The 18,573-nt window shown below is 42.6% G+C and overlaps 1 protein-coding gene across 1 annotated transcript in view; it reads right to left on the reverse strand.

Annotated features, from left to right (window-relative positions):
- Positions 1-10,193: 10,193 nt before the first annotated feature.
- CHST13 (carbohydrate sulfotransferase 13) overlaps positions 10,194-18,573 on the reverse strand; it is a 56,357-nt gene continuing 47,977 nt past the window's right edge. Inside the window, exon 3 of the mRNA XM_072598350.1 lies at positions 10,194-11,656. Within this exon, the coding sequence (XP_072454451.1) occupies positions 10,808-11,656 (849 nt within the window). The 3' untranslated portion in view covers positions 10,194-10,807. The remainder of the gene's footprint in view (positions 11,657-18,573) is intronic.

An 18,573-nucleotide genomic window follows, 5' to 3' on the forward strand; every position in this document is an offset into this window, starting at 1 on the left:
ACCCCCCCATGCATTACCCAAATAATCTTCCTAAAACACAAGTCTGCCACTGTCAATTCCCCTTCTTAAAAACTTTCAATGGCTCTTTAATGCCTTTAGAAGAAAAAACCCATAAACCCTGAGCCTGGTATTTATGTACCACAATTTGACTCCAACCTAACATTTCTGGCCCTGTTTCACCTTCCCTCCTTTTACACACTGTTCCAGCCAAACTGGAATGCAAGTCTCCCAGAACCCAACCACATTCCTCCTTTGTCCATGCATTCCCTTTCCACTTCTGCTTCTCAGAATCGTTCCCTTACTTCAGGGTGCTCAGGGTGCCATTGTCATTCTCTCCCTCCTTAGAGAGATAGATCCATCTCTTGGATCCTGCTAGAAGAATCTTGAGGACAAGACTCTTCGGTGTTGGTCTCCATATCAACCTTCATTGACCAAATCAGTTTGCATGTGGTAGATCTTTAGTAAATACACATTGACTTGAATCCATTCTGCTTCCCATGATTGATTGCAGAACATTTACATCTCTTTATGGAAAGAAAGTCCCCTAAGGATCTTGTCAAGGGGACACTTTGGTAATCAGATTTGAATTACAGAATGAAGGGAATGACTGAAAGGACAATGTGACTGCATTTGTTTTTTTCCTTTTTTTTTTAAACAGACCATATGATTTCTGACCCCTTCAGAGCAGTCCCTGAGGGAGGTAATGAACATATTTCAGTGAGGTTACCATTGCTTGAATTCTTCTTGGGGAACCACCTTCAGAGTCAATTTAGAAATAGCTCAAGACAATAGTGAACGAGTGGATTTGGAGTCGAAAACCTGGATTCAAATCCTGTCTAAGATGCTTCCTAGTCATGTAACTTTGGTTAAGTCACTTAATCTCTCTGTTAGTTTCCTCATCTGCAAAATGAGAAATTGGATTCATGGCCTCTGAGGCCAACCCAGCTCCATATCCGTGATCCTATGAAAGAATGATTCAATGAAAATCAAGCTCTTTCCTTTGTAATCATACCTTGTTTTTAAACAAAGCAGCTTCAATAAAGAAAGGAATGACTTCCTAGGACACTATTTGTCACTCCATCATGAGATGTAGAAGTTTAGGTTGTAGTGGTCCCTCTCTTGAAAGTCCCTCCCTTGAAGGTCCCTCCTTTAAGGACAAGGTGGTGGGGGATGCCTCTGAGGGAGTCCATGGAGATCTTTCTGCCCCTCTCAGGATGCTCCCTAGTCCTGTGACCGAGAGGACATACTCAACCCAGCCATGACAGTGCTTTTCCCCTTCCCAATGACAATGTTGTTGATCAGGAATGTGACCTTCCCAGAAGGAGAACCACTTCTTCTGAGACATTGCCATCTCTGTCTCTGCCACTATCATGACACAGTCCTCATGGAATGGAATCCCCCCTCCTCCATCAGTTCTCAATTTGACTCATTTAATTTGTTCTTAGAGGGTGTGTCAATTGAAGTATTATAGTCCCTAGCTTGAAGAGGCATCCTGAATGAATGGATAGAATGTTGGACTTAAAATCAGGGAGAACTGGATGTAAATCTTGTTTGATTTACTGTGGGACCAAAGGCAAGCCACTAACCTTCTCTGAAACTTTAAGCCTCTGTTTCCTTATTAGTAAAGTTGAGACAATAGCTCACATTTCTTATAAATTTGAGGTTTACAGAAGCACTTTCAGTACTTTATTGCATTTGAGCCTCATGGCAGCCCCTGTGGAGTGAGATGGAGTAACTTGCCTAGAGTCAAACAGTGAATATCTGGGGTAGCATTTGAACCCAGGTCTTCGTGACTGCAAGGCCAGTGTTCTCTCTATGCCATACTACCCACAGTAACCTCACTGGGTTATTCTGAAGCCCACGTAGAACATATCATTACATGGCTTAAGGTGATATGCCTGCTCTTTACTAGTATTCTTGGGGTGGCATAATGGAGAGGTAGCTTGTCTCAGAGTCAGGAAGACCTGAGTTCAAGACTCACTGTGACCCTGGCCAAGCCAATTGACCTTTTTGTGCTCTAGGACTTTCTAGGTTCTAAATTACAGAGAAAGTACTAACCTGCACTTAGAGAAATTAAGAATTTTCCTCATCTGAAGTTCCCTTAATAAATGAAATCAGGCCCAGTACCTATCCCTACTCTTGATAATAATAACGTTCACCTTACCAGCCAGATTTGGTCCTGAGTTACCTGGAATTATTCCAAAAATTAAATCCAGCATCAGAGGATGAAGATCAGTCTCTGCTGAATAGATTCTCCAAAACACATGGTTAGGTATAAAGGTCATTCCCAGTAAGGACCTCCCTCAGCCTCATTAGGATGGACATGAGTTGCCTCTCCAGGTAACCAGAGCACCAGGGAACCTCAGAATTGGAAGAGACCATCAGAGCCTGAGTCCACCTTTCCAGCCCATGAGATTTGGTTGACAACATTCCTGACAAGTACTCCACAAAAAAATGAATTAAAATAACTTTGAAGGGAACATCTACTATTTGGATGTGTGAGTTACTGTATTTGTTTAAAAAAACAACAACCAGTTTTCTCCTTTATGGTTACATCTCCCAACCTCAGAATTGGAAGGGACCCTCAGAGCTTGAGTCCACCTTCCCAGCCTGTGAAACTCTGTTGACAATTATTTCTGACAAGTGCTCCACAAAAAAATGAATTAACTTTGAAGGAAACATCTACTATTTGGATGTGTGAGTTATTATATTTGTTTTAAAAAAAAGAATCAGTCTCCTTCTTTATGGTCACATCTCCCACATTCTCAGGTCTGTCAAACATTCACCTTGGGTGGATGACCTAAAAATAATACCCAAAGAGCCCAAGGATGTAATTGATTGACCTGTCAGATGGTGAAGAAAGTTGGGTGTTCATGCATCTCCTGCCACCATTAGCTATAGAAGCAATCAAAAGCTTAAGTGAAGTGACTGGGTTGGAAGACCAGGTTGGATGCCATACCCAAAAACCATGTTAGTTGAATGTGTGTTTCCTGTTTGCTTACTTTTCTGCTGTAGGGATCTCTGTGTATCAGGGAGCAACAACCTTTCCAATCTTCAAGTACCAGGGGCCCCTAATGCTTTTTTCTTCCATCTCCATTCCCCATTCCTTCTCCCTTCCCTCATTCACTCCTCTCCCCACTCCTTCCCCATGACACACTTGCCTTACCGGTTTTAATTATATTCCCACCAACCAAATCTTAGACCAGATAAAGCCAATGATATTTGGAACTTTTTGTTAGAAATGCACACTTCCAGGAAGCCCAGAATTTTCTGAACAATGTATATAAATTAAAGAGGAAAGAAATCTCCGTCTCCTGGTAAAGTCTCAATTACCCAGGGCAGAACCTGTAATGAGACCATGGGAAGAACCAATGATCTGGATTAAACATTATCTTTTCCACCTAGGATCTGGAGCCAACAAGATTCAGTTGGGGGAGGATCTTTTCTTCCCTTCGAGCTCTGGGGAGACACCCTGTTACTGCCTTCTCCTTGGCCTCTACTCCATTGTGGCTTGAATTAGCTCTGCTGGGTTCTAACTAAAGGAAGGAATGTGGAGGTGTGACTTGCTTCATTCATTCATCAAATATTTATTGAATGCTTCTTTTATGGAGGGTCCTGCATTAGGTATGTTGGGGAGATACAGAGTTATAAGACACTGGCCCTGACCTCAGGAAATGTGTAGTCCAATCAGAGAGAGAAGACAAGTACACAGATAAATCATGTTTTCTATAAAGGGTACGAAAGCACAACAACAGAGGTATTTTTAAATGCTATAGGCAATCAGAAAAGGGAGAAGTTAACATTTAACTGGAAGGAGGGTAAGGGTGGTGAAATCTGAATAAGGTCTGAAGGAATGGGTAGGAATTAGATAGTTGGAGGGGCATGGGGGGGAGGCAGGTGGGCATTTCAGGTAGAGGGAACAAATCAGAAAAGGTGAAGAGCTGGGAAAAGCATGGTATGTGTTCATGGAACAGTGTAGTCCAGTTTGGCTGGATTATGAAGTGCGTGAAGAGGAGTAATAAGGACGGAATGATATCATGGAGAATGCTGCAGAGGGCTTTCAATGACAGATGAAATAATTGAGAATTTTATTTAGTCATCAGCAGCGGGGAATCATTGAAGGTAAATTGTTGATTATAGCTTGTTTCTTTTGCCTTCATTCAGACAGACCTCCTGTGGAACCTCTAGAAACTGGAATTCTTGATATTTTCCTCAACAGCGATCAGATGCTCTCAGGGGAAAAGATTATCCTATGTCTAATCAGTGTGCTGGGGGCGGGGGGAGGGTATGGAATATTTTTGTCTTTTTGGACCAGATATTTGTGATTTGGCTTAATTCCCAGTGTGGAGACTTCTTCTATGAATCTGGTTAGAGAGAGACTTGGGTCATTGAGAGATTCAGTGACTCGTTTGTGGTCCTGAACTCAATGTGTGTGACTTGAGCCCAGGAATTCCTGATCCTGAGGCTGGCTTTCTGTCCATTACATCACACTGTCTTTCATCAATGGTTAAAAACAGAAATCGAAAGGGAGCTAACGGGGAGGGGTATGGATATAGTTGTTAGGGTCTGTCTTGAGAAGATGAGGGCAGAGTTCAAGTCCTGCTATTCTCCTGAGCAGGTACCTTCTTTTGTGAGAAGCCAGTAGAAAGAGAGACTGCCATTGTGATGGCTTGGAAAGCACACTAATTCTGACTCTGTTGTGTGACTTTGGGTGAGTCATTTTCCTTTCTCTAGGCCTCAGTTTCCTATTGTGAAATAAGATTGAATTATATAATCTCTAAAAATCCATCTGGAACTCATTATTTATTCCAATTTATAAGACAATAAAACAGATTGTCCATGGTGGTGATGGGTGGTACACAGTTGTACACACAGAGCTAGTAATCTTCTCTGTCAGGGATCTGGGGATAGGGTGGGATTCCTGCTTGAGCTTAGAAAGCACAAGGGTGGGACCAGGAAGATTTTAAAAATTGACGAGGGCAGGTAACCTAACCAAGTGGAATGAGCTCTAGAGTCAGACCACCTGGGTTCCAATCCAGCGTCTGATAATAATAGCAGCTAGCGTTTATGTAGCATTTTATGGTTTGCTTAACTTGTTATCTCATTTGATCCTCACAACAATCCTTTGGGGGTAGGTGCTATTATTATCCCCATTTTATAGATGAGGTGACTGAGGCTGAAAGAGGTCAAGTGACTGACCTAGGATCACACAGCTAGTGACAGCAGAATTTGAATGCAGGTTTTCCTGACTCCAAGTCCAACATTCTCTCTACTGTGACACCTAGCTGCTTTCTTACCATCTGTATAATCTTGGTCAAGTCATTTTGCTTCTCTCTGACTCAGCTTCCTTCTCTATAAATGTGTGTGTGTGTAGGTGGGGGGGGCAGATATTAGATTAGATGGTCCCCAAGGTCCCTTCCAGCAACAGATTCATGATCCTAAGAGAAGATGATCCAGAGATACAATAGGGTTATGACAGATGTCACCAGCTAGTGCTAGAGAGGAGTAAAAACTCACCAGCTGTTAGGGTGAAGAACTGTTTAATTCCTTGGCATGCCGATGGCCAGTGGTACTGCTGCTTCCAGACCCCCTGTATTCAATAATTTGCTGACAAGCCCCATCCAGGTCTATCCCTAAAAACCAAATTTGACCCATTGATATGGGGACCATGGCTTTGGACTCTAGCCCCAGCTACAGCTAATTGCAAAATCTACTGGCTTTCACTGGCATTTCCAAGGGAAATGAATGGAGGACTAGGTTCACCTAACAGGTGAACAAGTGTTTCTGGTCAACCTGGCCTGCCTGCTTGTCTGATCCCGACAGCAAGGAGTGGTCTCCTTTTTGCCATCCACCATGATTTATTAGCCTACCATCTGCCTTAGATGTAAATGGGCTGGAACCCTGCCCTGATCCTGGATTCTTGGCTTAATTAGTAGGCCTGCATGTCTAGAGCAGTCTCTGCATAAAGTCACGAGATGGCAGAATTGGGTCAGACTTGAGGGCTCTATCTTCCTCCACTTGAACCATGGATTCATTCATTCTCTGACCTTGTGTGATGGGGAGCTCCCTACTATTAGAAGCCATCCCGCTTTATTCAATCCTAATTGTTAGGAAGTTCTTCCTTACAGTGAATGGAAAATGGCCTCCCTATTACTTCCAAAGCAGGCTCTCTATCCACTGTCATGCTGCCTCTAAGTGTAGTCAAACATTGAATCAACTGACCCTGACCACTAGTCAGAACCCTCAGCCTGCCAATATTTGGAAGGGAAAGAGCTGTAACTGGTATCAGGAACTTGGCTGTCTTCCACAAGATCATGGTTAGTGGGAAGAGACCTCAAAGACCATTTACTCTAAACTCATTTAATAGATGAGGAAACTGAGAGCAAGAAGAGTTAAGTCTTGTCCAGGGTCACACAGGTTAGCACTAGTTTCAGGGATTTGGAGATGAAAGGGACCTCAGAGGTCATCCGGCGCACCCTCCTCATTTACAAATGAGGAAACTGAGGTCTAGGGAGACTTAAGATATTTGATTAAGGTCATGCAGGGTGCAAGAATCGGAGATGGGATTCCAACTCCAGGTCTGGACTCCAGCGCCAGTTTTCTTTACACTGTAGCTATATAACCAAGGAATAGTAGTCTAATCCCTCTCGCCCCATGATGGCCCTCCTTGGTCCTCTGTGGTTCTCCCCCACCTTTTAAACTATGCTTCAGAATTTTCAAAAAAAAATTTCATTTCATTTTTAATGTTGTAAGATGTCTAAAATAAAATAATTATTCATTAATTCATTCAGAATATATTTTTAAATTGTTTTAAACAACGAAATTATTAGAAAATAAGTTGAACAGAATCTGGATATGCTGTAGCATTTTGCTACAGAAAAACATTTTTCTTTTGGCCAGGAAGGGGATGGAGAGTTATCAATGTGATTACTCCCTCTCATTATAAGAAGAGAGAAAAGCAGAAAAGGTAGGTGATGGGGTGTTGAAGAGAGGTTCCAAATGGCAGTAGAACAAGGCATAGGGGAATTCAAGGAACGAAGTCTGGAAGCATGCAACGCAACTGGTCCATTGTGGGATCAACACTTAGAAAGGAGGGAAAATGAGGCCAGAATATGGGTTATAGACTAGAAGAACAGGAACAGAGACTTGAAATTAGTGGGGATTACCAATGATCATGACAACTAGTGCTACCTACATACATACATTTATATATATATATATACACATACACATACATACACACACATATTATATATATGTAGAGAGAGTGTGTGTGTGTGTGTGTGTGTGTGTTTTAAGGTTTGTAGAGTACATTACAAATAGTTTATCCTCATAACAACACCCTGCCCTTATCCTGAGTAGGAATAATAAATACTTAGAATGAGATCCTCAAGTCCATTCATAATCCTCTAGCAAAATATTATTCCATTTTTCTCACTGAACCATCAAATGAAGCATTCTCTCTCTTTTCTTTTTGTAATCCTCCATTCTTCTTTTCTTCATTTCTTAACTTATGCATTCATTCTGTCTGTCATACTAGCAGTATGAGATCTCAAACTGAAGTCCAAAGGATAATCATTAAAACAATTTGGTGCCGGTTAAAAACAGGTTAATCAGTGGATCACAACATACAGAAATAAACAATGCACAGTAGCATAATGTTTGATAAACCCAAAGATCCTAGTCTTACAAGGACGCACTATTTGGGGGAAAAAAAACCTGGGAAAACTAGATGGCAATCTGGCAGAAAATAGGTTTAGACCAGGCTTGCACAACTCTTGGCCAGCCTCCGACTACTTGCAGGGGGCCAAAGGATTTCCTTTACATACAAAGGATGTTTTCCTTTGGGGCACTGCAAGTTGAGCAGGCCTGTTTTAGACAAACATCTCACCATCTATATCTATCAAGATAATCTCCAGATGGATCTATGATTTAGATATGAAAGGTCACATCAAAAATGAGAACAAGGAAATTACCTTTAAGCTCTATAGATAGAAGAGGTCACCATTAAACAAGTGATAAAGATTTCTATCATAAATATGCACATAGATGCAAGTCTCAGTCACAGACCTACATTTGAGAGAAGGGTCTCAAGCCTCTAGCCCTAAGGCAGTGTTTCAGTCCCTAAGAAACTTTAATTCCCCTAAAAGAACTGATCAGGAATTCTTTTGAGTCCTTAACTACTTGGGTATCCAGAGGCATCTAGGCAGCATATTTGCTTTTCATCATTTTTGCTCAAGGATCCCTAAAGGAGGGGAAAAAACTTCATCTTTCAGATTGGAAGAAGATTCACCTCTCTGGCAGTTGATTAGGACACAGCTATGGGAGACTTGGTTCTGCTGTGTGGCACGGGACAAGTCATTTGGCAGACCTGTAGAGGATGGAGTATCCTTATCTATCCAATAGGGATACTACTATGTGCAATATATATGTATATACACCTTAGAGCACTTAAAGACAAATTGAGGTCATAGATGTGGAAACACACTGAAAAAAGGCTTTAAAAGCATTAAATAAATGCAAGCTTTGATTGTTCATGGATGAACTCAGGCATGAGGTCTTGCCCTTTCACTGAGAAGAGCATTTTGCCAACTAGATCTTGATGGGTCTAATCAAAACTGGGTGATTTCCTCCATTTCTGCCACTGTGAGTGCCCTGGGCATTGCCATGAGTCTGGAAACACTACATGAGCAAATTTGTGCTGCATTTTAAAATTTTTCCAAGGTCCTTTCACATTTTTCACCTTATTGGATCCTCCCCTCCACCCTCCAAGCCAAATAGGGCTGGGATTTTCTCCATTCCATAGAAGGGGGACTAAGGCACAGAAAGAGTGATTGAGCAGTGCTGGGTCACACCACTGGACAACTCAATAGAGCAGCGGAAAGGAGGAGAGAGGTACCTCCTTTCTTTTCACCATCCATGGGTCATAGACTTGGCTCGAGAAGGTCATCTAACCGAGGGGTGTCAAACTCAAGTAGAAAGGTATTCTTGGTGGGGGGTGGGCACACACTGACTTAGAAAACCACAAATGAACATTATGTTGTATTGCATTTTTGCTTATTTTATTAAACATTTGCCAATTAACTTCTAATTGTGTGTGTGTGTGTACGCGTATATTTAGGTGGCATTTGTGGTCAGCAGGTAATGAGTTTGACACTTCTGATCTAGTCCAATCTCATTTTAAAGTGAGGAGACTAAGGCATATAAAAATCAAGTGACTTACCTAAGGTCACCCACAGCTAATGGGAGACTTGGGATTCAAACATGAGTCCACATCTCAATGGTAGGCATGCCCCATGCCCCCACCTTTCAGAGCCTCCATGCCCCTCTCACCCCCTGTCCCCCACCCTTAACATTGCTGTTTAGGGAATGAGGAAGTTTTACCCTCTGCTCAGCTGTCAAGTTAATCTTTTTTAAATCACAGGACTGACCATGTCACCCTCCCTCATCCCTATTCAATAAACTCCAGTGGCTCTCCAGAAGGTCCAGGATGAAACAGAAAGTGCTCTTTTTGGCACTTAAAGTGCTTCGTAACCTGTTTCCTTCTGGCCTTTCCAGTCTTCTTACACCTTACTTCCCCCTCCACATATTCTGTTATCCAGCTAAAATAGTCTATTTGCTATTTCTTGAATAGATAGTCCATCTTTCCAGACTCCATGCCTTTGAACTAGCTGTTCCCCATGCCTGGAATGCTCTTCTTTCTCCCCTCTACCTCTTCACTTTCTTCAAGACTCAGCTTAAATTCCATCTTCTGCAGGAGCCTTTCTTGGACCCCCTTCCTCCTGCCTCTCTCAGTACCTTTCCTCTGAGATTAAATCTATATTATTATATAGTATATGTCTTACATATTATATTATTAATATATTACATATATATCTTCCATTAAATATATACACACGTATACATAATGTATACATCAGGCACACATGTATTTGCATTATATGTGTGTATGATATATACAGATATGGATATTATATATATGCATTATACATACACACATATATAAATATACACACATACACATACCTTATACAAACATTGTTGTTTGCATATTTCTTCCCATTACCTGTGAGCTCCTTGAGGGCAGGGGCTGCGTTTTTACCGTGTTTATCCCATTGGTAGGCACAATGCCTGGCATATGGTAAGTACTTAATAAATGCTTGTTAACTGACTGAAGAAATACCACAAAGACAAATGGTAAAGAAATAAATTTACTTTTGTTTAAAAAAGAGCTACTCCAGCACCTTAGGGCATTTTATAAAGAAAAAAGAAACCTGTCCCAGTATTGCACTCTTCAGTTCCATCACCTACAACCCAACCAGTAGAAAAAAGGTCAGAAGATCATCAGATTTACTAGCAGTGAGAGCTAGTTGGGAGAGAGGTGGTGAGGGAGGAGGTGACAGAGAAGACAGAATGGGGGCACCTTTCAAGCAAACCCCCACAAGGACCCTCTGCACCCATGATGGCAGCTCCAGCATTGGGGTCTGCAGCCAGACCACTGAGTGGCAACAGGAGATGTGGCCATACTTAATCCCTAATGCTGAGCTTGGAAGAAGGGATGCTGGTGGATGGGTGATCAATGCCCTAGTGATTTCTTCCCTCTCATCATTTAATAGGAGCTCTGTATCTTGATCTCCCTTGGTCAATGGGGAGACAGTCCATAGCATAGGCATGGAAAGGAGTGAAAAACAGCAGCAGGTAAGAGGGAGGACACATCCGAACCAATAAGACCTGACAGTCTATAAATGATGACTGAGAGACAAAAATCAGACCTCCCACCAGAGCCCCTGAGACACCTCCTTGGCCATTACCGTAACTGTAAATAGGAAGGGATGGAGTAGTTGAACAGGAGGTAGTCCATCTTGTATAAATTAAAGAGTCTTCTTTGGTAGAAGGGACTGATCCCCTCAAAGAAGCGGGCTGTCTCACTGTCTGTGGTGCGAGTGATCTTGGAAGAGGATGGGAAGTGCAAGCCAGCTTGGTCAGCACCAATGAGGCCCAGCACATAGGCGGCATCCTCTTCCAGGGTCTCATACTTGCCCACAACATCATAGTGTACCAGGCAGGGGTGGCAGAGGGAGTGCGCCCGCTCCCAGTGCTCATTGAATGGTTCCTCCTTCCGGGTACGGGGGTCTATCAGGTAATAGAGGAATTCCTCAAAGCGGACATCATCCCCCCGAGCCAGGGCTTCAGGGCTGGGATGCTGCCGATGGCGCTGGATGATCTTGGTGCCATATCGCCTGTGGAAGGCTGTGTTGTAGCTGCGGGTAAACTTATTACGATAGGCTGAGACCAGCCGTTCAAAGGGTTCCCGGACAAACAGGAACTTGAGGTAGGCCCGTAGCCTCCGGTTGATCTCGGCTGGGCTATAGTCTGCCAGTGTCTTCAGATTGGTTGGCACATGGGCCTCATGGGCTGGGATCTCCAGTGGGTCTCTGTACTTGCCGCCTCCTGTGAGCACCATCATCACTCGCTTCCAATTGGTACAGGCTACTTTGGGCACATAGCAGTAGAGCAAGCCATGCTCATCGTCCACTACCAGGTGGCGCAAGTCCTCGGGGCTCAGCAGGCGTCGCTTACGGGTATAGCGGTTGCACACTTGACTCAGAAGCTCCCTCCGTCTTTGGTGGACCAGGTGGAGGGGGGAGTGCTGGAGCTAGGAGAAGAAAGAGAGACTGTCAGAAGTGGCCATGACTCGAATCTAGGATGTGCATCATTCCCATCTTCTAAGGATCCATCTTTTAAGATGGACGGATTTTCAGTCATCAACTCTCCTGATGCTATGGAAGCTCCTTGAGGGTAAAGACTGTTTAATTACTAATTACTAGTATCTCTAGTGCTTAGCACAGTGCCTAGAACATAATAAGGTCTAAAAAATAATTTTCATTGATTTAGTCCAACCCTTTTATTTGAAAGATGAAGAAACAGAGGCTCTGGGAGTCCCCCCAAATCATACATCGAGCCTTGGCCAAGGTAACACATTAAGTCAGTAAATGATTTGGGGCTGGAATTCAAGTCTCTTGCCTTTCAATTCTGTGCTTTAACAACTACATATATTTTCTCTTGGTGGAATTGGGTCTAATGCCTATTTCTAGGCCTAATCGAACTCAGTAGGATTAGGTATACCTAGGAGGAGAAGAGGGGCAATTGGGATCAAAGTCTGCCCTTGGAAAAACAAAACAAACTGTGAAATCAGGCTCCCTCCCACCTTGTGCCACCAAAGATCTTTATGGTCCTCCCAGATTTCCCAGGGCCTGTTACTTTGGTGACGCAGCCCAGAACTATACTCCCTGTTGTTGTTCAGTCATGTCCAACTTTTCATGACTCCATTTAGGGTTTTCTTGGGAAAGATACTGGAGTGGTTTGCCATTTCTTTCTCCAGCTCATTTTACAGATGAGGAAACTAAGGGTTAAGTGAGGTGCCCAGGGTCACAGCCAGTAAGTACTTTGAGGCTAGATTTGCATTTAGACAATGTCTTCCTGACTCCAGCCCTGATCATCTAACCACTGCACCACCTAGCTGCCCCTAGACAGGCATACTCCCCCCTAAGCTCCAAATCTATTAGCCCTTTATACCCCAATCAAAATTTCCAGATCTTCATGTTAAATAATTTCACGGGAAAGCCACTTGCCCTCTCTGGTCCTCCATTTCCTTTTCTGTGAAATAAGATGGTTTTAGATATCAATGAGAAATTATGAAAGAAAAGTGACTGAATTGTTTATACCCTTTGGACCTAGTGATCCTACTACTGAATATATAGATGCCAAAAGGGGCAAAGGCAAAAACAAAGGTCCACTATGTACTGAAATAGTCATCACATACATGCCACTCTGAATGGTGGCAAAGGTCTAGAAATGAAGCAGGTACCCACTGATTGAGGAATGGCTGAAAAATTATAGTTTTGAATGTAGTTGAATATAAATGGACAGCAATATACTTGCATAAACTGCTGTAGAACTACTCTGAGTTTACTTACTTAATGTGTGAATGTTATTTCCCCAAGGAAAATGTAAGTTTCTTAAGGACAAGGAGTCTCCATATATGTAAAAAGTAATGAGAGGCAACATTATGTTGGATAGAGAGAGCTAGCCTTGGAGTCAAGAAGATATAGGTTCAACACTCATCTGAGCCACGTACTGACTGTGTGATTCTGGGAAAAATACTGAACCTCTCAGAACTCCAGGCAAGTCCTTAAGATTAAAACTTGTAGATAAGGTACTGAAGTGTATTGGTAGAAGGCCTTTCTTTACTGGAAGATCTTGACACCAATGAAATCGTGGGGAGTCAAGGAAGGGAAAAAAGAGACAAAGAAGGAAAAAGAGAGAGGGAGAGAGAGGGAGGTGGAGAGGGAGGGGGGCAGAGAGAGAGAGAGAAAGAGAGAGAGAGAGAGAGAGAGAGAGAGAGAGAGAGAGAGAGAGAGAGAGAGAGAGAGAGAGGAGAGAAGAATTTAAACATAATATAATTTAAAATAATTTCAAGAGGAAGTGAGTACTGACAGCTGCCCATGAGGCTGACCTAGCAGGGACCATTCTCTGTACCTGGATGTTGAGAAAATGAATTAGGTTCAGGGGAGTTAGGTACCATAATACAGTGGAAAGAGTCCTCAACTGGGAACCTGGAGATACAGTTCTAGTTCCAGCTCTGCTGTTAAATGTGTTCTCTTGGACAAATCATTTAGTTTCTTTGGATTTCATTTTTCTCATATATAAAATAAGAGGTTGGGCCCAGTTGATTGCCAAGGTTTAGGGTTGGCAAAATCAAAACTGAAATGTAGCACATCCATTAGAAACAACCAAGATAAACTGCCAGCCAAGCTGGTCAAATATCATTTGGTTGGAAACCTTACGAAGCTCTCTTCCAGTTTAAAAATGGCATGGTTCTATGATTTGCCCAAGGTCACAGGGCTAATCCTGTGAGCTGAGCTGAGAACCAAAGGTTCTAGACTCCTAGTCTATGGGTCTTACTTTCACCTTGCTGTGTGGAGATCCCCTTTGCTTGGAAATAAGACTGAAAACTCAGAAAAATGGAAGTTTTACCTCCTGCATATCAGATTGGTCAAACTGATCAAAGAAGAAAATGGTAAATGTTGGAAGAATTGTGAGAAATGAGACATACTAATGCATTGTTGGTGGAACTGTGGATGATTCAATTGTGCTAGAAAACTGTTTTAAATTATGCTCAATGAATTATGAAAACTGTCTTTTTCGAGCCCTCTTAATCCCAGTGCTTTCTCTCTCTCAGTTATTTCCTGCTTATCCTATATATAATTTGTTTGCATGTATTTGTTCATTTGCTGTCTCCCCCATCAGATTGGGAGCTCCTTGAGGGTAGCGATTGTCTTTTGCAGCTTTTTGTATTCCCAGCACTTAGCACAATGCCTGGCATGTAATAGGTGCTTAATAAATGTTTATTGACTGATATCAACATAGCCCAAGGAGGTCAAAGACGAAGGAAAAGATCCCATAATACAAAACTACAGCAGCGCTTTTGTAGTAAAAATCCAGACATATGGTGAACATCCATCAGCTGCAGAATGGTCGAGTAAATTGTGGTATGTGGAAGTAACGAATTATGATTTCATAAGAAATGATGATTATGAGGAATTCCAAGAAACCTGGGAAGACTTATATGAGCTGAGGAAGCAAATAGAATCAGTAGAAAAATTTCTAGACGATGACCACAAAAATGTAAGAAAACAAAAAAGCCAGAAAAACACCAAGAGAGATCATCTCCAGTTGATGCAAAGGCCAATCTTGATTCTGCATATGACTGATGGGGAAACATGCCATCCTCCTTTTGGCAGAGCAAACAGAGGAGGAATAAGGCAGACATGGCCAAGGGACTGTTTTGCTTGGCTATACTCCTTTGTTATAAGGGAGGGCTTGCCTAAGAAGATGTAAATAGTTACAATTATGCTAGAAAGCATCAATAAAATGTTTATTCTGTTTTAGAGACTTTATCTTCCCTTTCCCCCTTAACTGAACAACCCCCCCAAATAAATAAAACCTTTGTAACAAATATTCATCATTAAGCAAAGTCAATTCCCACATTGATCATGTCCAAAAATAAATGTTTCTTTCCGCATTTTATATGCATTGTTCTCTAGCATGCTTTATATTTCATTCTCTGGAACCATGGATTTTTATTGAGCAGAATTCTCAAATCTTTCAAAAAAAAAAAGGTTGTTTTTCTGAACAATGTTGTTATTTTTGTATAAACTCTTCTGGTTCTGCTCATTTAATTCCGAATCCATTCACAGAGATCTTCCCAGTTTCCTCTGAAACAATTCCTTTCATCATTTCTTAGGGAACAATAATATTCCAATACATTCAGATACTATGAATTGTTCATCCATTTCCCAATACAGGTGCACCTCTTGGTTCAAAACACTTATTCTAAAAACAACTTGCAGACATAAATTTTTTTCTGAATTTCCTATTTGATCAGATTTGTCCAGACCTGTGTCTGAAATGGTAAACTCTAGCTCAGCAGAGTCCCATTAATGAGGTACTGCGGTTGACCAGAGAAAGGAGCCAGCTGCCTACAGGCCATAAGCCTTAGGCACAGGAGAGGGATTCCAGGACTGGAGATCCATTATCTTCTTGCCTAAGAGGTTGAGAACAGCAGGTCACAACGTCCATGGCTGAGGGTCCTAACCTTCAAGAGAGAAGCAGACCAGCAGTGCACTGTGCAGCTCCTCAATGGACAGCTTCCTGCCTGGCTCCCTGCCCAGCTCAGTCTGACCTCACCTCGCCACGTGGGCCAGGAGCTGTCTGTGGAATGCCCACTTGGCAGGCTCAGGCCTTGGAGCCCTACTGTCCCGTGCTGTGAAATCCTCTCCTCCTCCTTGGGTTGCTCTCTATGTCTCTGGTTTCACTCTGGGGCCAGGGTCAAGATATAATTGGGACTATAAGTTCAAAGTTTTCTGAAATTCATGCAAAAAGATTCTCAACTACAGCAATTGCCTGGGTCTGGTTTTCTGAGTTAGGGACTTAAAAAAAATCTTTAAAAAGAAATAGCAAAACATAGTGGTTGGGTATGTACCTATTGGGAAGATATAGGTACTCACTCTTCGTGGTCAGGGAGCATCTTCTCTCCCTCCAGCCCTGCCAATCAACCAATAATTAACAGGTATTTATGAAGTGCCTACTATGTGCCTGAAATCATGCTAGGTCCCAGTGACTCAGAACAGAAAAATGAGGTAGCCCTTGCCCTGAAAGAGGCTTACGTTCTGTGCTCTTGTGCATTACTGGGGTTGTTGATGGAAATGAAGAGCGGTTTCCCTGCATTATCCATACCATCATGTCTGGTTTCCCTTGAAATCACCACCCCCTTCTCTCCCCTCGTTTCCTCTGGTGTCTGATAATGAGGTGTTCCTTCTCCTTGCCAAGGTTAATGCCTCTCCCTATGCCTTGATCCTATCCTCACCCCACCCCCACCACTAGCTTCTGCAGCAGACTGTCCCTTCCATCATCCCGCCCCCCACCCCATTTTCAGTCTCTTCCTTTTCGAGTAGTTCCTTCCCTGCTACCTTCAAATATACTCAAGTCTTCTCTCTCCTTTTGAAACAAAACAAAATACAAAACCTTCTCTAGATGCCACCATCCCACACCTCATTTCCATATATCCGCCAAATTCCTGGAACAAGTTTCCTACAGCTGTAGCTTCTTCCATCTTCTTATTTAGCCACTCTTGGCTGCCTGGCTTCCAACCTCATCACTCTGTAAGACTGTCCTCTCCAAAATGGCCAACGATCTCATAATTGTCAAGACGGATCGTCTTTTCTCATTCCTCATCCCTCTTGAACTCGATTACATTTGAACTGTCATCCACCTTCTCCTCCTGGATACTCTCCCTCCTTTCTGAGTTTTTGCCATTCTACTCCTTCTTAGTTCTCCTTCCTTGGGTCTTTTTTCTGCCATCCTCTTTGATGGCTCATTGTCCACCTCATGCCCCCCCCCCCAACTCTCGATGTTCCCCGAAGTTCTGACTTCTTTCTTCAGTGTCTGTCTTGGGGTCCTCATTAGTTCCCATGGTTTTAATGATCATCTCTATACCGATGACTCACCAGTCTATAGATCTATCATCAGTCTTCCTCCTGAACTTCCTTCTCCCTTCCCAGTCTACCCTATTAGACTTTTGAAATGGGGTGTCCCAGAGACAACTTAAACTCAACATGTTCAAAACAGAATCAATTCTCGTTCTCTTCAAACCCAGCCTACTTCCAAACTTCCCTATTTCTGCTGTAGGTTCCATTGCTCTTCCAGTCTCCCACGTTTGTAATCTTGACATGATTCTACGTTCCTCACTCTCCCTCCCCCCACTTACCCCCCACTTATCCAATCATTTCTAAATCTTGTCATTTCTACTTCTGAACCCTTCTCTCTACTCATCCTGCTACCATCCTAGTTCAGATCCTCATTACCCCTCACCTCGATTATCATAATGACTTTCTAATTGGTCCCTGCCTTGATTTTCTCCCCCACTCCAATCCATCCTCCACCTAGCTGTCAAAGGGATTTTCCTCAAGAGTAGCTCTGACCATGTCACTTATCTACTTAATAAAGTCTTGTGGCTCCCTTATTGACATAAAATTCAAACATAAAATTCTCTATTTTCAAGCTCTTTACCACCTAATTAAGTAAGTTTGCCCATCTCAAACTGCCCTTCTTGCTGCTTCTCCATCTTCTATCTCTGTGCCTTTGTGCTGGCCATCCTTTATGCCTGGAATGCACTCCCTCACTTTCCCTTTATAGAATCTCTTCCTCCAAGATGTAGTTCAAGCACCAACTTCTACATGAAACTTTTCCTGGCCCCCCCCTTCTAGTATAGTGCCTTCTTCCTTAACTAGTTTGTCTTTATTATGTAGGTGTTGATCCTGTATATACTTATATATGGACTTGTCTCCTTCTAACAGAATCTAAGGTCCCGGAGAGTAGGGGTTTTTATTTCAGTTTTGTATTTGTACCCCCAGTGCCTAGCATAGCGCCTGGTGCATGCCAGGTACTTACTAAAAGTTTCCTGATTGATTGATTTCCCTTGTGGTCAAGGCATGATTGGGCTTCCTCTTAGGCCTGACACCACCTAAGTAGCACCTGAATAAAAGTAGTAGTAGCTGAAAGGACCTTTTGGCTGAATGGTGGAGAGGAAGTTTGCTTTGGATTCACCTTCCAATCCCCTCTCCTATTCCTGGAGAGCCTTGATTTCAGCCTGGTAATCAGCTAATCCATGCTAATGTGTTGCCTGATGAGACTTTATGATGCCTTCCTTTCCCAGGGATCTGTACAAAATCTTATTGGAGAATAAAGGCCAAATGTTCTAAATTTCCAATGGTGGAATTTCTGGCAGTGAGAGAATTTGTTTGGAGTAGAAAGATGAAGGCTGATTAATGCCCCTCCAATCATGCCTTGTAGACAGCTGTTTCAACTATTTAACAGGCCTCCTGGTGGTAACCTTAATCACTCTAAAATCTATGGTCAACTCTGCAGTCTCCTAACTGACTCCAGGGAAGACCTCAGGGCAGAGAAAGCAACTAGAAGACAGAGGAACAATGCAAAAACCTAGAATGCCTT

Source organism: Notamacropus eugenii, chromosome 3 (genome assembly GCF_028372415.1).
Source record: "Notamacropus eugenii isolate mMacEug1 chromosome 3, mMacEug1.pri_v2, whole genome shotgun sequence".
NCBI classification, from domain to species: Eukaryota; Metazoa; Chordata; class Mammalia; order Diprotodontia; family Macropodidae; genus Notamacropus; species Notamacropus eugenii.